Source organism: Anas acuta, chromosome 14 (genome assembly GCF_963932015.1).
Source record: "Anas acuta chromosome 14, bAnaAcu1.1, whole genome shotgun sequence".
NCBI lineage: Eukaryota > Metazoa > Chordata > Aves > Anseriformes > Anatidae > Anas > Anas acuta.
Window position 1 is genome coordinate 1,936,692 of NC_088992.1, and position 17,932 is coordinate 1,954,623.

The following is a 17,932-nucleotide window of genomic DNA, read 5'->3' on the forward strand; positions in this document are numbered from 1 at the left end:
AGGAGGTACTGCACAAGATTTAATTTCTTAAGTTTTGGGAACCTGTAGTTCTGTCCCGATACACTTTTGTAAAATACATCCAAGCTACCTGAAAAAAAAAAAGCTATTTCCTTTTCAGACATCCTGCAAAACGCCCCATTTGTCTTTCAGCCTTTGTCATCTACAAGCGTTTAGCTCTAGAAACCAAAGGTTTTAGGACAAAATGTATCTAATTTTGGACAAAATAATGTATTTTTTTTTAGGACAAAAGACTTTAAAGGACAAAAGATTTCACATCATGATCCGAAGTGTATTAAGCGCATTCACTTCACAGCATTTTCAGTTAGACCCCTGAAAGCCCAGGAGCACAACCAAAACATTTGGGCTCACCTTGCAGCCTGTCAGGCAGACTAAAACTGAAGTCACCCATCTGAGAGGCTCGTCCTGGCTCCTACAGCCTCCACGTAAGCCCACGGCTGATTCAGGGGAGCTCTGAGCCTTCTGCAGGCCCGAGGAGGCTCAGCCAAAAGGCCCCTGGGCACATGGGGACAGGAGTGATGGTGCTGAGCTCCTGCGGGCGCCCGGCTGCTCGGGGAAAGCGGCTGCGATATGTTTATTGTGCTAAGCCAAGGGGGGCCAGTCCTGCTCTCGCTATAAACACGCGATGCACCAGACTTAAACAGAGCTGAAGGTCATTAACAGCTTGGCTCGGAGGAGAGCAGCTCTGTGTTTGATGTGCCTCGGATCCCGCCCTCCTCCAAGCAGGATGTCAGCAGTCAGCATCGGCACGACGACTGCTGCCAAAACGCTGGGTTAGCGACAAGAGCCTCGATATTTGCACGCCGCAAAGCACCACTTAGCCACGGGGTCACCTCGAAGAGGTCCCTCTTGTGTGACCGCGCTTGGTTGCTGGTGTCCCCCCCCCCCCGGGATGGCAGCGGAGCTGAGCGCTCCAGCTCCTCACCAGCAGCTTTGGGCTTCCCTCTCCCTCCTTCTCCTTCCTTCCCTGGTTTTTAGGAAACACGGAGGCTGGGGATGCTACACGAGGTACCTGAGGAAGAAGCTGGTTCATCTGAGAGCAAAAGAAACCCTCTGTGGCTGCAGGGAGCCTCCTGGCCAGCACAGCCCTGCTGCACCAGAACAGCTTCAGGCAAAATCTGATCATCCTTGAGCAAAATCCCCTCAGTTTCCCCAGGCTCCAGCCTTTTGTGGGCAAAGTCACCACAAGTCCCCTTTTGTGCCCATCTCACAAGCAGGTAGGTGTGCGGCCACTTGCTGGCACACCCCTCAGGGCTGAAATTCAGCCTCTGACCAGAAGACAAACGCAACGCAGCCCTCCCTTCCTCTCCCCTCCCCAGCTTCTCAGCAGTAAGCTCAGTGCTTTGCCTCTGAGAGATGGGTTCAAAAGTCCTGGAAATGGAAATCATATTAATTCCCGAGGAGGTACAGGCCGGACAGCGCTGTGCTCGTTTTAATGCACAAAACAGATTTAATTTGTCCACAGGCAGGGAGCGATTCTCCAGCTCGGTCCACGCAGTACAGCTGCTTCTCTCCCAGCATGAGTGGATTTAAGAAGCTCAGGACCAAGAGGTGGATGGATAAGGCGGTGAAAACAGCGAGAAGATGGCAGCTGGGGCCAAGGTTTGGGTCTGTGGGTAGATCACAGCCCCCACATGCACAGGACTTGCCACCAGGAGCTTCCCCGGGAAACGGCCCCAAAAGAAGCCTGTGGCAAACACGTATCTCAAAAGCTGCCCCTAATCTGCAGGAAAGGGTACATTTTAGCAGCTACACATGTTTTAAGAGTTCCCTGCAAAAGGTCTGCTCTCCTTTCCCCGCGGGCCCTCCAGCTGCCCTGCTGAGGGGCCGGGATTTATGGAAGGAGCAGGCTCCAGCCTCGCTTTGCAAAGCTCGGTGAGCCCATCCCTGCTATTGAGCTCCGCTCGGGAGATGAACAGATAAGGAAACAGGGCTGGCGCGGCTGTCTGAGGCTGGATGAACGGAGCATGTGAGTTATTTTATGAGACGGACTTCACAGATCCTGCCAAGTCCCTGTTTCGGCACAAAGGAGAGCCCCACGCAGCACGTCCTGCAGACATCAGCCGAACACCAAAACCCTTTTTCAGATGAACCCAAACCCAAACCCTTAACACCCAGAGGGCGTTTGGGTTAAGGAGACAGCAGGCAGTGTTCGTGTGAAGTGTGACCCCCCTGGCCCCGGCCCCTCGGGGGGCTGCAGGGTCGGCCCCCGGCAGGCGCAGCCCCAGGGCAGGCAGGGGAGAGCGGGGCCCCCACGTGCAGGGTCAGGTCCTGGGGGGAGCACAATTTATTGCGAGTGTTTCTGTGCTGTGTTCTGCAGTTTCTGTTAAACCCCTGCAAGCTACGAGAAAAAGCATCACAGGCAAACTTCCACTGCATTTTTTTAAATTTAATTATTAGAGCATGGAGCAGGGTTGAGGTGAGCCCCGAAATCTCACGTCGGCGTGAATTTGCATCCACAAAACCCTGTTTCCAAGGTGCACGCCCTTCCGTACAGCAGCCGTGATTTATTCTAGGGCAGTAATTACACCACCACCCGGACCAGCCCTGCCTGAGAGCGGCACATCAGCACTGAAAGCACCAGGCAGGGAAAAGCTGAACATTTCCTACCAGTGCTCAGCGATGCGTCACCTCTGACAGCATTACGGCAGCCTCGACAGCAGTCATCTGAAATGCGTTTGCACGGATGGGGAAGTTTCTGTACCATTTGCAAGTGATGGCTGGGGATTTCTTAACATCCAGTATTGTCCTGGGGGGAGGAAGACAGTGACCCTTTGCTGAAGGAGTGCTCTCAGGAGAAGCAGCTCTGGGATGTAAAATGAGGCATTATGAAAAAAAAAAAAAAAGCACTTTTGGGGTTAGCTAGGAAAATATTCCAGCTCTATATTTGCACATTTTGCATTTGTAATGCACACCTCCAACCGAAGAACAAGTCCTCCCCATGAGCAAAGGGGCAGGGAGACACACAACTGCTTCTGTTGTTGGGTTGAGCTGTCCAGCCCCTCGAGGGGAACATCTCCACCTGGGAAACATCACCTGGCAAAGGGCACGGAGCTGCCTGCAGGACAAGGAGTGAGCACTGGGTTCGGTGCCTGCAGGGCTGGCATCACTTAGGGGGCTCCCAGGGGACCCGAGCTGCCACGGCACGGCTTTGTCCGCAAAGCTACCTGGCTCCCCTCTGTCTCTTAAAAATCCACAGCGATGGAAAAAAGTTACCCAAGAACGGCAAGAATGATTAAAATGTGTTTCCATTTATCTTGCCTGCCTCAGCTCCGGCAGCATGTTTTTAATATCAGCGGTGCGAGGCTGTGTTTAACAAGCAGACAGAGGAGGGCTTTGTACCAATGTCTCTGCTTTATTAACACTTTTATAAAAAGCAGGCTAACCGGGGAGCGTGTGCTCTGTCGAGTCAGAGGACACAAGATATCCTTGCTGCGTTTTTAGAATACTTTCAGCCAAAGCTCTGCAGATGAAGCCGTCCGGCACAGGCACCACCACGTTCGGAGATGAGAGCAGCTGCAGCACCGACACGGTGAGGACACGGTGCGCTGTGCCTAAATGTCTCAGCTCCATCCTCAGCCACCAGGTCTCCCATGGAACCAGAACCAGCATGTATCAGCTCTTCATCCAGTGGTACTTCCCACTTTGTCCTAAATCAACCCAAGGTGGCATTATTTTAGTGGAGCTCCTATTTACCTTCAATGACAGCAAACTGTTTAAGTTATATGGATAGAAGAAAGCCACATTTTGAAGTTTAATTCCTATTTTCTTTTCCCTTTATTCCCAAATTGTTCTTTCCTCTTTCATATATTAGGGTCATCAAAGCTTGCTTGCTAAGATGCTGACTTACATGAGAGGTACCTAGAGAATTACATGTAAAAGCTTACAGCTACTACAGCTCGGTGCAGTACACCACACTGAGGAAATTCATTTGCTTTTAGGCGATTCAATCTTAGGTGGCAGAACAAAGCCCCCAAGCACACACCAGCCCGTGAGCAGCTCCTCCACCTGGTGAATGAGATCGGAGAGTTTTGGAGGTGGTGCAGAACCAGGGCACCCGACTGAAACGCTGCCCGAGGACCTGCAGCATGGGGCTGGCTCCAGCTCAGGGGCTGTCAGGACGGGGCTTGTTGCTGCTGTTCGCAGCCCTCAACCAACACGCTGGGAGTTCCCATGCGCCGGGAGCCCAGCGCCGTGCCAGGGCATTATCTCATCCCTTGTTTTCCCTGAAGGACGGGCAGACATTTCACTGCCTGCACAAAGCTCCAGCTCCAAGGGGTTGAGGGCTGGTTTGCTGTGGGGTCTTGAGCTCTCCCCGCAGCAGGCATCACCCTGGCTGCACAGAAATCCCCCCTCTCCAGGGGCCTTTAACCCCAGACTTAAAAAAATAAGGATGGCCTGTGCCAAAAAGCCCTTTGCAAATATGGTTTCGGAAGTTCCCTGAGCAGCACCAGCACGGTAAGAATTTGAAGCAGTTCTCTAAGCCAATTAATCAAATGAGAAGTAATTCATCCTTATTAAGACAACGTAATGAGACCAAAAAGTTAACATAAGAATATTAAAAGACCCTTTTCAAGCTGTTAGCAGTTTTATAGCATCAGCAAAGACCGTGCTGCCACACTGTAGATACAGCTCAGTTCCTGGTAAGCCTCACAGCTTTTTACATAATGGAAAATAAATTAATGAAGAACTCGTAATTGTGTGGAGCCATCTGGAGCCAAGCCCCACCACCGGGGATGCTGGCACATGCCCACAGCTGGCTGTATCCTGGGGGCTGTGCTCATGATCCCTCCGTGCCACAGCTCTGCTTTCCACAGTCAACCACAAAACAAGACAATATAGGGGAAAAGTTATAATTAAAAAATGAAGTGAGGAGCAGAAACAGCGTTCCCATGCTTCCTGCACAATTATCCCACGTTACGGCACGGCCGGCTCCTGCTCCTCACTGCTCAGAGCCCACCCTGCATTGGGCTGGGACAGCCACAACTCCTGGGCACGGTGCAAGGGAAAACCAAAGGGGGGCAGAAAGGGAACCAGGAGCACCAAGCCAATGTGCCCAGCCCTCCTGTGACAACCACACTGGTGACATTACACAGACACAGTGGCACCACGGCACCACTCCCACGGGACGCAGCGATAACCGCCTGCTGCAGGGCTGCGGACAGGCGAGAGGAAGGCCAGGATCCAGCCCTGGCTCCATCTAAGTGCCCGGATCCAGGAGGACACACACATCCCCTGCTAGATTTGTATGTGCACTACCAGCTGAACTCACTGCGATCCCGCTCACCCCAGGCACGTGAAGCTACCGGCGAGGAGCGCGGCCACGGCTCTGCCTCGCAGCCCGCGCTGCCGGCCCCGTGTGGCCAGAAAGCTGTCACTTCCAGCAGCACGGCTCCGGTCAAGAAAACAAACATCCCACGCTTTTATTAGCACCACATGGCCGTGTTTTGACTGGATGGCTCGCACCGCAGGCGGCCGAGGACGGGGATTTTCAGGAAGCGATCCCATCCCACACACCGGTGCTGCGCTCTCCCTGGCCATGGAGAGGTTCGGCCGCTGCTCCTGATGCTAAAACGGGGTGGCCAGGACTGAATAACAGCTGGGCAGGAGGGCATAGCACGTAACAGCGATGCCATATCCACACCATGGGAACTACGACAAGGGCACGGCTCCCTGGGGAGCACAAACTACTCCGAATATCCCTGCATGGCTTGGGTGGCTCACGTTCATGCAGGACAACCACAGCCCCTGTTAGGACGCAGTGAATGTCACCAAATTCATCATTTTCTCTACATGCTCTAGCTATTAAAGAAAGCCTCGTGCAGTACAAAAAATACTTTGGTTATCAGTTGAGTATTAGTTCACTGTGATGATTCACAGTTCTGCTAAACGCGAGCAAGCAGCACTCCCGGTTTCCAAGTTCTTCCATTCCAATGGCAATTACTCCCTGCAGTCACGGCATTAATCAAAGTTTTAATAAGGAGGATTGATTACATTCCTGGTCGGAGTAGGGGTTTTCCACAAAGCTCAGCTGACAAACCACAACAGAATTGAAGACAAAAAGCACAAGAGCTTATCAGCCGGTTCACACCTTCCACAATAATAAACCTAAAACAATAAACTACAGTGAGATTATGGGATACGCGCTTTCCTAGAAATCACATGAATTTAGTCACTCTGCCCACATTCACATGTCTCAGGGCAGGGGAACTCCAGCCAGAAGTCAAAAAACTTCCAGACTTCCAAGACATCTTTGCCCAGGACAATACATGCAAACCTTTGCAAAGATAACCCCAGATTTATTTGTGCAATTTGAGGGCAGAATTCCAGCAGGATTTCCCCCCCGCCTCCCCATGTTTCAAAGCAGAGCGCTTTTTTCCAGATGCGAGGAAGCACACCTCAGAGCTGCACGTTCGGAGCCAAGCTGTTACTTTACAACGAGCCTTTTCTTTCCTGCTACCTAACAAACCAGGTCGCTGCAGGGACCGAACAGGCGCCACGGGTCCTGGGGGGCTCCATCCATGACCACCAGCTCTGCTCCAGGGACAGCTCCTGCCAGGGGCTGTGCTCCTGAGGCTTGCCATCACCACTGGCATCATGCAAGGCCAAGGATGTCTGCAAAAACCCAGGGCTGAGGACAGCTAGTGGCCAGGAACCCAGTAGGACGTTGAGCGAAGAGATATAGGAACAGGTCTGCTGCCCACCCGGCTGCAGCTGTAGGAAGGAGCAAGACCAGGAACGTGCTCCTGTACCTGCTCGCTCCTGCTCCCACACCTCTTCTGGGGCCTTGCCACAAAGCTGCCTGGTTAGCCACTGACTCCTCCACATTTAGACATTTCCAGTGTAGGTCTGGATTCAGGGAAACGCATCACTGCCCCCTTCATTATGCTTTATGCAGTTGACTAATTTTTTAAAAAAGATCCACATGTAACATGTATTAATAGTAAGAATCAAATCCAATCTGCATTAAACCTCAGAAATGTCGTATCTGGCAGTGGAACTGCTGCGCATTTGTTCCTTATTTAACATTACTCATAAGGTTCGGGGCACATCAAAGTCTATTAAAAAACCCTGTCAAAAAAAAATAATAGATTGCCATAATTGATTAATGAAACAACCACGGCCAGAACTTGATGCCAAGGCTACAGATCACCCAGCAGGGCAGAGGGACGAGCAGTGTCCCCGCTGTGGCACCGGGGCAGGCTGGCAGACACGGCCATCCCAGGGGTCATCACGTTGTGGCACGAGCAAACGCCCTCACCCCATCTGCTGACTGTTTTCACTGCATGGGAATGCAAAATATTCACGGATCCCATGGATGTGTCACAGGGCTGCAATGGCCAACCCATCCAGGGGTGTGAATGCACCGAGGAGCTCTTGGTGGTGCTTGGAGAGCCCAGCCCCGTCCTCCCAACGGCCGAGCTCATCGTTTGGTTGCTTCCCTGCTGTCGATGCATTTCCTTGCTCCTCCTCAAAGGGAACAAGGCAAACGCCACCCCTCAGAGCATCACCCTGGCTGCTTCTTTGTTCATCCTGGAGTGAACTGAGGGAGGGCTGGGGGCCTCGGGACCCTGAGATGCTCAGGAAGCCCAGCTCCAGGAGTCAGCCGCACAGCCAAGCCAACAGCACCAGCTCCCAGGGGCTTTGTGAGCAACAAAAAATGCTCTTAAGGAACAGCCTCTAACACAAATGATCTTCATGGAGAGGGAAACCACGAGCAATGTTTGAAAACTCAGCACCAGCTCCTGCCCCGTACCTGCGGCTCGGGCTCGATGTTGATCCGGTAAGCTTGTGCCTTCCCATCTTCCAGCACGGGGGGCGACCAGGTCTTCCCTTCAGCTCTGAAATGGGACGTAAAGCAAACTCAGCTTAAAATTAAATAAATTAAAATATCCAAGAACACATATATACACACAGCCTGGCAGAAACTACACGCTAGAACACAGCAGCAGTAATATAAACGCCTTCCAGTGAGAAGGCTGTGTGACCCTGTAGGAATACTCTGGACCCTTCCCACCCAGGTGCTGCAGACAGGAGGCCCTAAAACCCAATTTCTGTTCACAAAAGCGCCTTCAGTCCTGCCAGGCCAGGGCGCTGTCACTGCCCAGAGGCTTCCCAGGAGGTTTCCCTGATCCCTTTCCCACCAGGAGCCTCGGGCACAGTTCCCCCAGGCCGCCCCAGCCAGCTGCTCCTGTTCTGCACTGCTTCTCACCCTCGCTGGGGATGAAGGGTGAGATCAGACGCCCAACACACAGAGCAGATTGCCGTGTTTAACCCCACAGCCTGCACACTGCTTAATGCAAAGAGCAGCTCCAGTTCCCATAGCCTGGGATCACCCGCTGCAGCCAAGCATCCCTCCTTGGACTCTGGCCCCAGCTGCACACCGCGTTCAGTTTTGGTTTAATTATCTGCAGAGTCCAAGTGTGGAGAACAAGGAGCAGTTTTAATCCTGGAGTCTTTGATGCAAAGTTTTACCTCCAGTGTCCTGTATCGAAACCTGTCAGCATGCAGCCCTGCCTTTACGGACTCAGGGCCCCCACCATCACAGCTCGTTCAACAAAGAGCTTGCTCTTTGTCACAGTTCGAAAAAGATGTCTGGTTCTGATAAACACTCTACTACAGTTATTTGATTGTAGGCTGGGACCCTTCCTTCTAAATGGGTCTTTCAGACTGTTGTTTTTTGGGACAAAGGAAGCTGACCTTCCCAGGAACGGCAGCATTCCCAACAACCCCGACTCCATTTTTGCCGTCACCCAGTGCTGTGTATATTGCTTCCACGTTAAGAATTTCATCTGGAGGCTCAGAACAATGAGAATGCCTAATTGCATTGGCAGAAATCACGGTTATAATTTCCGTGCTTTTTTCCCCTTGTGCTGAACTAGCCTGCTGTTTGTTCGCGCTGCCGCCGAGGAGCGGGCGGTTATGACATTCCTGTTTGCGCAGCTCTGGAGACCGCACGCCAAATACAGCTTAAAAAAAAATCCCTGAAGATTTCAATTTGCCAACGAGTAAGACATGAGATTCATAAAGTGGCTCGGCTTCCAGGAGATAAGAGTGATAAGCAACAGCAAGCTCTCTCCATGCTAAGCCAAGGCACTGGTGCTGCCGCCACTTCCACGCCGCGGCTCCCAGCCCGTCGCACCCCAAAAAGCCACGGTGGCTGTCCTGGGACACTGATAACTGGCAGCTTCCAAAGTCATCCTGTCTGTACACTTAAGGACAGCATGGCCAGACCGCAGGCTTGCGTGCAGAAGACCATTCGTAGTTAGCATTTTTAATGATTAAACTCCAGGGCTTCACCAATTCTTTAGAGCGACCAGAAGTTTTCGGAGTAAGGAAGGCGCCGGAGCAAGCAGGACGCAGCCCTGTGCAGCTTCCAGCGAGGGCGGAACAAACCCAGACTGACCTCGGCTGCAGTTTCCAGTTGAGCTGCTCTGAAATTAAACCGATATGGCACGGTTTAGGTTCTGTTTGGCGTTTTCAAAAACAAAGCGAAGGGGACTGGGGAAATCGCCAGCCTTACCAAAGCAAAATGAAAACCTTCTGAGGCTTGGTGAGGAGGAGACCCCCCCCTTTGCCAGGGGAGCACGAGCTAACTCAGGAAAGCACCCCCAGCACAACGGGCCCCTGTGGACCCTGGGATGGAGGCACAGCAGGGACCTTGGGGTCACTGTGGCCACCCTGAGGCACCTCGTGCTGCCAGCAGTCCCAGCTCTGTGTTTAGGTAACAGCAAAAACTAATCACACTTCTCCGGCGTAATGGGTGAGAGATCAGACACCGCGCTCAAATGTTCCGAGTTGTTTAATTTACGGCTCAAGGACGGGAAAAGTGTTTTCAGATGTGTTGTAGGGGATTAAAGTCAGCTATGTGGAAATCATTACCGTGCATTAACAATGCTCTGCTCTATTTTAATGGCTGCAAGAACAATCCTAAGAAAAATAACTCTACCCAGGTTAGCGCTAGGCCTTCGACATGGGGCTTCATGGGAAACAGGCCCCTTAACAAGACAACACGAAAGAAAACAAAGAAAGTTGCAGACACCTTTTATCCCACAATTTGTTTTCAAAAAGACACACAATATCATTTTTCCAGAAATTACTTGCATATGCTGGCACATTTTACTGAAGTGTTTTTTCACCTGGTAATGATCTGCGAGTCTCGCTCCGCATTTACAGAGCTACTTTCAAGCTGCAAGAACTGCGTCTTGCTGGGCATCCACTTGCTCCATTATAAAGGGCTGAGCAGCACCCCGAGGGGCACCAGCCCAATCTGGGATGCTGCAACCCGCCCTCGTGCAGCTTGTAGGCGTGAGCAGGCACCAGCCGCACACCTCTGTAGCGTGTGCATTTCGCTGCATTTCACCCCAAATCTGTTCAGTCCCTCCTGGGGCAGAGATTGGAAATCCCTGCCCACCTCCCACTACAGCACATCATCGAGGTCATGCAGAGGCCCCAACTCACGCAGGACACATACAGAAGAGGCCGTGGTGCTGCTTCTCCCTTCGTTCCTCTTGGCTCGAGCTGTTCCCGAGGAGCTGGGCGCTGGAGAGCTGCCGGTTTTCCCCTGTTAGTCCTCGCACAGCTCCGAGGGGAAGCTGTGATTCACTTACTCAGTTGTTCTCCAGTTTCCAGTAAGAGCACATCACACCCTGTAACGGTTCCCATCTCCCATCTCTCTGACTGCACGGCTCAGACGCACCACAGCCACGAGAAAAACGTGCACAGAGCCAGGGGAGGCTCCAAGTCAGCTCCGTGAAGTTGCAGGGCTCTGGGGGCTCCGTGCCTGGCAGATTCATCCCTGGGCTTCCTCCTCTGGAAGCTGCCCCCCTGGAGAAGCTCCATCTCAGAGAAGTGCAGGCGTGACAGCCCCGGACCCCTTGGGGGGGCCCACCCAGCCCCGGGCACAGGAGCCCAGGATTATCACCAAAATAAAGGGCTACCACTGGATTGCACTGAGAAAAGAGGCAGCAACATTATTATTTCTTAAGTATCAGACTCAAGACACACATGAAATCCTCTCTGTGTGTTACAGGAATACCAGCACACTACTCATGGGGCAGGAATAAACATGCATGCTTTCCTGGCGTGGAATTTCTTCATGTGTGTACCTTAGAGACAATTCCACAGCGAGGAAAAGAGAACAAAGTTTACCACACAACCATCGTTGTCCACACATTTGCATTATTTAAAAACTCCGAAATCCCTGGCCTCCGGTCAAGCGCACAGATTTTGTGATTAAACACCAGACCTGCACGCCACGTTTCTGCACGTAGTAACTCGAGGGATGCCCAACGTCACCGACCTTCTCCTGCAGACACTGCTGCCTCACCCGGGGACCCGAGGGACCAGAAGCAGACACAACACCGGGCTGATGTGGGCGCGGACATCCTGACCCACCCAGCTCATCCTCCCCAGGATGGGTCCCCCTGCGCTACCCTGACCCTCAGCACGCAGGGAAGCGTTCCCACTGTGGGCTCGGGGCCAGCTCCCTTGAAAAAAATGAAATGTAACCCCACAAACCGCTGGCTGGCAGAGGGCAGAAGCCCAGCACACACCTCCTGGCTCGCCCTTCCCCTGGGGGGCAGCGGCAGGCCTGGGCAGCACCGCCAAGGACGTGCGTCAGCAGGAACAGCGATGCCACGAGGTCTCCTGTCCGGCACCCGAGGTCCTCCGTGTGCCCAGCCCTCAGCGGCTCAAACCAGCTCTGTGTGTGCTTTCGCTTGAGGCACAGCCCGATCTGAAGGAGCTGGCAAGGTTTTAAGAGCGCTAATAGAGCTCCGACATGAGATGTAGGAACAGGACGAGCTGCATTGCTGTGCTGGTTATCTCTGGGCAGAGCATGTTATGTGCTCGCCTGCGTGCCAACTGCCTTCCAGGAGGAGAAAAGGTTGGTTATGGGAACAAACACTGATTTTTAAACAGCGACTTCTTCATCTGAGCCTATGTTGCTGCAGAGGATCCAGACGGGATTTATCAAGCTTGCAATTATCTTGTTTTTGCAGCTCCTCACACCCGAGGTGAGTGCTGGCTGCTGCTGTTTGGGGAACAGGAGGGCCTGGCCCTGCCTGTTTTTACCAGGCTTTGAGTTTTGCTGCCAGTGCCTGCAGCCACTGCCTCCCCCAGCCTCCCAGAGCTAAATGGAAAATCAGGTGCATGCATCTGCCCCAAACCCTGATGCAGTTTTTGATCACTTCTCTGGTTTTGCTCCACCTCATGTCTCAGTGGGAAGCCACCCATTTGCACGCTTCCCTTGGAGACGCCTGCTGAAGGTCAGGTTTGGTGACCAGGAGGCTGCAGCCTTCTTGTTTCGGGGTACAGCTCTGGCAGATCCTGTTGCCAGTCACTGCCCTGCTCACTGCTTATTGTGACAGAGCTGAGACCACCACCAGAACCCAAACCAAAACCATCCCACGGAGACCAGCACGCCTTCCTCCTGCTCCCCAGCGGCCACCCACTGCTGCTGGCACACGTGAGCAGAGCGCCTCGCAGCTGGGCAAGAGAAAACCAAAGCCAGGGCGATGTTTCTAATGACAGACTGTGCTTAGGACAGATGCAGACAGCTATTTGCAGCCCATCCACGCAGTCACACCTCACCACTGCCAGCCCACATCACTGCAGATGTCCCACTCACTTGTTTCCTCCCAGGCACGGCGAGGAGCACTGTCTGCAGCGCATGGGAAAGCTTTACACACCGATGGTTTGTTCTACACACAAACCAGTCATCCTTAGTTGTTTTCCCACCAAGAGCCCTTTTCAAAGGGCAAATCTGATAAAAATAATCAGCATCTCCCAAATCGGTCGGTGTCAGGGCACCCAGGTCTGTTGGTCTGCCCCATCAGACAGCAACAACTCGCTCCTTTTTTCCTTGTATGGTTGTCACCCACTCCGACTTTCCTGCTCAGCTTTCAATTAAATTTGAACTTTCAACAATTCGAAAACAAACCCAATCTTGTTGTACATCTCAGGAACACAACGTCAGGGGTTCACTGAGAAAGGGCACGGCACAGAAAAGCGCAGAGAGCACCAGGAGCCTGGGAGCCCTCCACCGCCCAGCTCACCCTCAGAGAGGGATGGAGCCATGCTTGGCGAGGCACTCAACACCCAGTCTGATGTGTATTTAATAAAAGACAGAGCTTGTTATATCAAATACTTCAGACACTATACTGCCTTTTTAATCACTCCGTATGGGATTTTGTCAAAGGGGGCAGGCAGAAAGGGTCCTGCTTGGGAAGCACCCTTGGGATGAGCAAGCAGCCTCCCGTTCATCCATACACGGGGCTCTCCCAGAGCACAGTCCCATTGCAGAGCCCAGGAGGACACCAGAAATAATGCACACACAGCTGCTGGACACCCACAGCCACCCCATGAGGCCACGGCGTTCTTCGAGAGCTGCTCCCAAGGCTTTGCTGGATGTGCTGCCCGCGCTGACTAACGGCTGGGCACAGGCAGCTGGATTCAGGAGGTCACTCAGGAGACAGGGGAGAAGTCCAAGAGCCGTGTCACCGAGCACTCTGCTTGGCCAGACTAAAAATAGAGTTAATGACGTGTCACTGGAGCTGCTTTTCTCTCCGCAGAGAAAACAAGCTATTCAGTTTTTCCTATCAAGCGCAAGGCCACGCTAAGGAGATACAGAAAGCTCTCAAGGCCCCACAAGGTGCTTGCTTTCTGAAGAACCATGGAACTGCACCAGCTCTAGGATCTCGTTCCCAAAACCAAACCCCACACACAGCCATTCCTCATCGTCCCCAGGAGCTGTGTGCATCGGTCTTGTGGTTTTTAAAATGCTGCCCTCTGCTCTGGGGCAGCAGGCATGGGGCTGGACATCGTCCTGCTGCACTGTGACCAGCATGGGAACCTCTGCTGGGACAACGGGAGCCACTCTCACAGATACTGCTGACACCGAGCACACTGCCACGATCCCAGTACCACCAGCAGGAGCTGAGCACCACTCTATGCATCAGGACTTCCAAACCCTGCCCCAGGTCCTGGGACGGACGCCGTCCTCCTGCTCCTCTCTTCAGCCATAAAGTGGGGTCAGCGGTGCTGTCCTCAGGTTACAGATTAAGAAGTCTCCATGGAAAAGGTGATGATTTCATTAACTTGAGTCATCTCTGGCAGTGTCCTGCTCTAGGCAGGGACAAAGCAGTTTCCGATTCCAGGCACGTCCGAGGACTATTGGAGCCACTTTGCTGGGCACTGACTCCCCTGCAGTGCTGGATGGCAGTCGCTGGCACAGCCTCACAGCTGGCTGAACGGATGGAAAGAAGTCTTCAAGCTGCCGTGATGACAAAGTTCCCATTCACTATTCATCTCAGCTTTATCTTCCAAATATAAACGTGTAACCGAGTAACTGCACCATGACAAGAGGACACTAGGCAACCCACAGATGTGGAAGTATGTCAATGTTTGGGGCAAAAGGAGTACCTGTGGTTTGATCCCAGTCAAACAGACGTCAATTGATTCTGGTGGCTAGAATGGGGTGAAAAAGTTGGACTTCAGCTTATAAATTCAGATAGCAGGAACCCCCACACGAGAATACAATGCTGCCAGACTTCAGGTGAAAGCTGTTTGCAGCAAAACTGCATCCAAACTCCTGACAAAAGTCGCTCCATTGTCGGACCACCAAAGCCTCCTGCTACATGAGTGTTTCCACCTCTCTTGTGCTTTCAGACAGCCCACAGAAAGCTCCACCAGCACTGGGAGAGAATCCTCGTCCTGCTCCAGGTAGCCTGGTTGGGTGTAAATAGGTGGTCGAGCCTCCCAAAAACTTCACCTGATAGAAGGCTGGACAATCCTCCATGTGAAGTCCTACCTACATGAAGGATTTTCTTTGTTTTTCCCTCCCCTTTCTTCCCCAGAGAAGCAACCACAACCTCCACGGCACAGGCTGAGCTCAGCAGCCCCTGCTGCAGCCAGGCATTGCAGACCCTGCTTCACAAAAACCCAGAACAAACCCAGGTTTCCCATTCAGGGCAGCGCTCCCTGCTCAGAGCAGGGCTGCTGCAACCATGGGCCGGGACCAGGCTTCCAGTCAGAAGCCACATATTTCCTAAAAGAAGTATAAACAGCAAGTGACAGCTCTTTATAGCAGGAAATGCCTTTTTAATCTGAAGTGGGCAATTAGGACAAATTATTTGAATCTACTGGAGATAACAGTCCCGTGTCAGCCTTATAAGGAGCACTCAGCGGGACGAGATCATTTGTGGTGCGCACTTGAAGCCTTCAGCTAAAAGGCTAATTCCAATGGAAAGAGAAAAAACAAACCTTCAGTTTGCTTTGAAATGGTAAAAGTAAACAAAGAACTCATGTATTTGGTAGCACCTTCAAATGTGTATTAATTGAAGAATTAATTGGGAAAATGATAGGTGGGAGCCCATCGAACTGGAGGCTTCTCCCAGATGGGATTTTTGGTCCTGTCTATAGGAGCTCAACTGCATTGAAGGGTTGGACCCAACTCAGCCTGTAGGAGCCTTACAAGGTGCAAATGAGAACCCAGACACGTGTAAGTGACCCGGACCCATTTATTGTACCAGTGTTCCTCCAGAAATAGTCTGTCTCACTGTTCCTAAAACCCACAGAACAACCACACGGGCTGCTGGGATGCATCAAGAACTGGATCTAACAGCACGCCTGCTCCGGAGCCAGCTGCAAGCCTTCTGGAGAAGTGTCAGGCGAAGCTGATACAGAGCACGTAAGGAACCAAAGCCCCAAGGCTGTCCTGTTCCCACATCTCCCTCTCTGAAGGAGCACGGACAGAAACAGCAGCCGCCCTCGTTGGAAGGGCAGGGGAGCAGCATTAGGACTTCTCCTGCAGCCTCCCCAGCCAGGAGCAGACCCCTGCTGCGGAGCAGGGGCTCAGAGCAGGACGGGAAGGTGTCACAGGCTGCACAGAAATGCCCACGGAGGCGTTTCTCAGTCACACGGACACGGCACCTGCAGCCTCAGCCAGCGGCGTGCGGCACCTACCTGTTCACGGAGAGCAGCAGCTGGTCCGTGCACGCCTTGATCTTGTTCTGTGCTTCCAGGTGCGTCATGGTTTCCGTGCTCTCCCCGTTAATTGCCAGAATGATGTCTCCTGGGCACAGGTTTGCCAGGGCTGCTTTACTTCCAGGGTTAATCTAGGCAGGAGAACACGGAAGGGTTACTTAAAAGAAGGCTCGCTTTAAAGAGACCCATTGAAACAAGCAGGTTGAAACAAGTTCTCTCTGGAGACCCACACATTTTGCCAATGCCAACAGCAGCTACCAGAGCTGGGACACAGCCAGGGTCATCCCTGAACCCTTGAGGGTCAGCGATACAATGCCACCAGGTGCTGGCTCTTGGTGCACAAGGTTTCTGTCACCCTCAGGACATGATCAGATCCGACCTCTTTATTCGAACAATGCAACGCCCTCTTTAAAGAAAGCTCCTTTAGCTGGCAGGCCCTATAACATGTTTTAAGGATCAGTCCCTGAAGAGTATGAGAAACTCTCTGCTTTGGATAAATATGTAATTTAGAGATGAGAGCAGTCACCCTAATTGCTTCCTGGGGAGATGTTACATTTGACATCAGTTTTTCCTGACCATTATTCAAACAACTTGTCTCTCTGCAGCTCTGCACGGAACATAACGCAGCTCATCAAGCATCCACAACCCTTTCCTACTGTTTTTTGTAGGAATGCCAAAGCCTTATAAAACTTAACGTCTTTCCTGAGGAGCTAATGACATGTCCAGGTACTATTTGTGGTCAGACGTAAGGCCAAACCTACAGCCTATAAAAAACATTGAGAAATTACCCTTTCGGTTACATCAGCCCAAATATGTTTTTAATTTTTGCAATAGGATAAAGTGATACAACACAGACAGGACAGGTAAAGACGCCTATTTAAGCTCTTTATAACTACATGTGTGTCCTTCAATTTCCTCCTCGGGCACCCAGAGCATCTGTTACCCCTCTGCTGACCCAACACACGGCTCAAAGCACAGTGGCTTTCTGCCCCTCTGTACCCAGCTGTATTTAGTGTAACAGCACCTTGATTGCTTTAATTTTGATTTACACAGGTGCAGTCCTGCCTTAGGTGATGGCTCCGTGCCTCACCACGTCCAGAGGTGTGCTGAGGAGCCTGCCCCAAGGCTGCCTCCTGGCAGGGTCAGCTGGTAGAAGTCCCATTTTCACCAAGTTTGGTTTCAGAATAAAACACAGGATTAAGAAAACAGAATCACTGCTCCGTCCTCCACCTCCCCCCAGCACACAGGGTAACCCACCTCAGGCTGCCTGGTTAGCTGCTAGGTGCTGGCCATCTGTGCCGTGGTGCCACCAAGCCCATGCTACCACTAAACAGGCAGCCTCTTAAAAAAGAAGTCACGCACACATCTGCTTTCACCTTTTTCCTTCTGTTTACTTTTTAAAGCTCTTACTTTCAGAGGGAATTTGCGGAGGGTTTGGCCATCACACCACCCAAAGCCCTGTGCACCCCCAGGCCAGCCTGGCACACACCGCCCCGGCAGCAGCGCTCCCCCTCCAGCACAGCTCCAGGTGCCACCCAGACACAGACCTGGAGGTGTTCGAGGAGCTCCAAATCACTTTCTGCATCTAAGCAGAACTGACAGCCTGAATTAGGCCTTTTGTTGTGTTGTCAGAGCAAATCAACATTTACCACTTGCTCTTCAATAGCTCCAGCCAGCTCTTTCGCTCCACACAAACCTGCCTGGCTACCTCCTTCCCCGCCTGGCTCCCCTGTGACTCAGCCCAGAGCAAACAATGGGAGCTATTTCTTCACACAGCACATATTAGCTGCAAAGCTCTGACACAGGGCATTTGAACCCCGGAGAGATTATTTTATTTTTTTTTCCCCTGGAATTAATTTGTCCCGTTGTTTTTTTTGAACCTGGGTAAGAAAACACAATATTCACCCAGTACGAGGCTCCTTCTGCA

The 17,932-nt window shown here is 52.2% G+C and overlaps 1 protein-coding gene across 1 annotated transcript in view; it reads right to left on the reverse strand.

Annotated features, from left to right (window-relative positions):
- The window catches only part of PDLIM4 (PDZ and LIM domain 4), a 40,218-nt gene that overhangs the window by 11,890 nt on the left and 10,396 nt on the right, over nucleotides 1-17,932 (reverse strand). The window contains exons 2-3 of the mRNA XM_068698477.1: nucleotides 15,985-16,136; nucleotides 7,775-7,859 (exon numbers count right to left, since the gene is read on the reverse strand). Of these exons, the coding sequence (XP_068554578.1) occupies nucleotides 7,775-7,859; nucleotides 15,985-16,136 (237 nt within the window). The remainder of the gene's footprint in view (nucleotides 1-7,774; nucleotides 7,860-15,984; nucleotides 16,137-17,932) is intronic.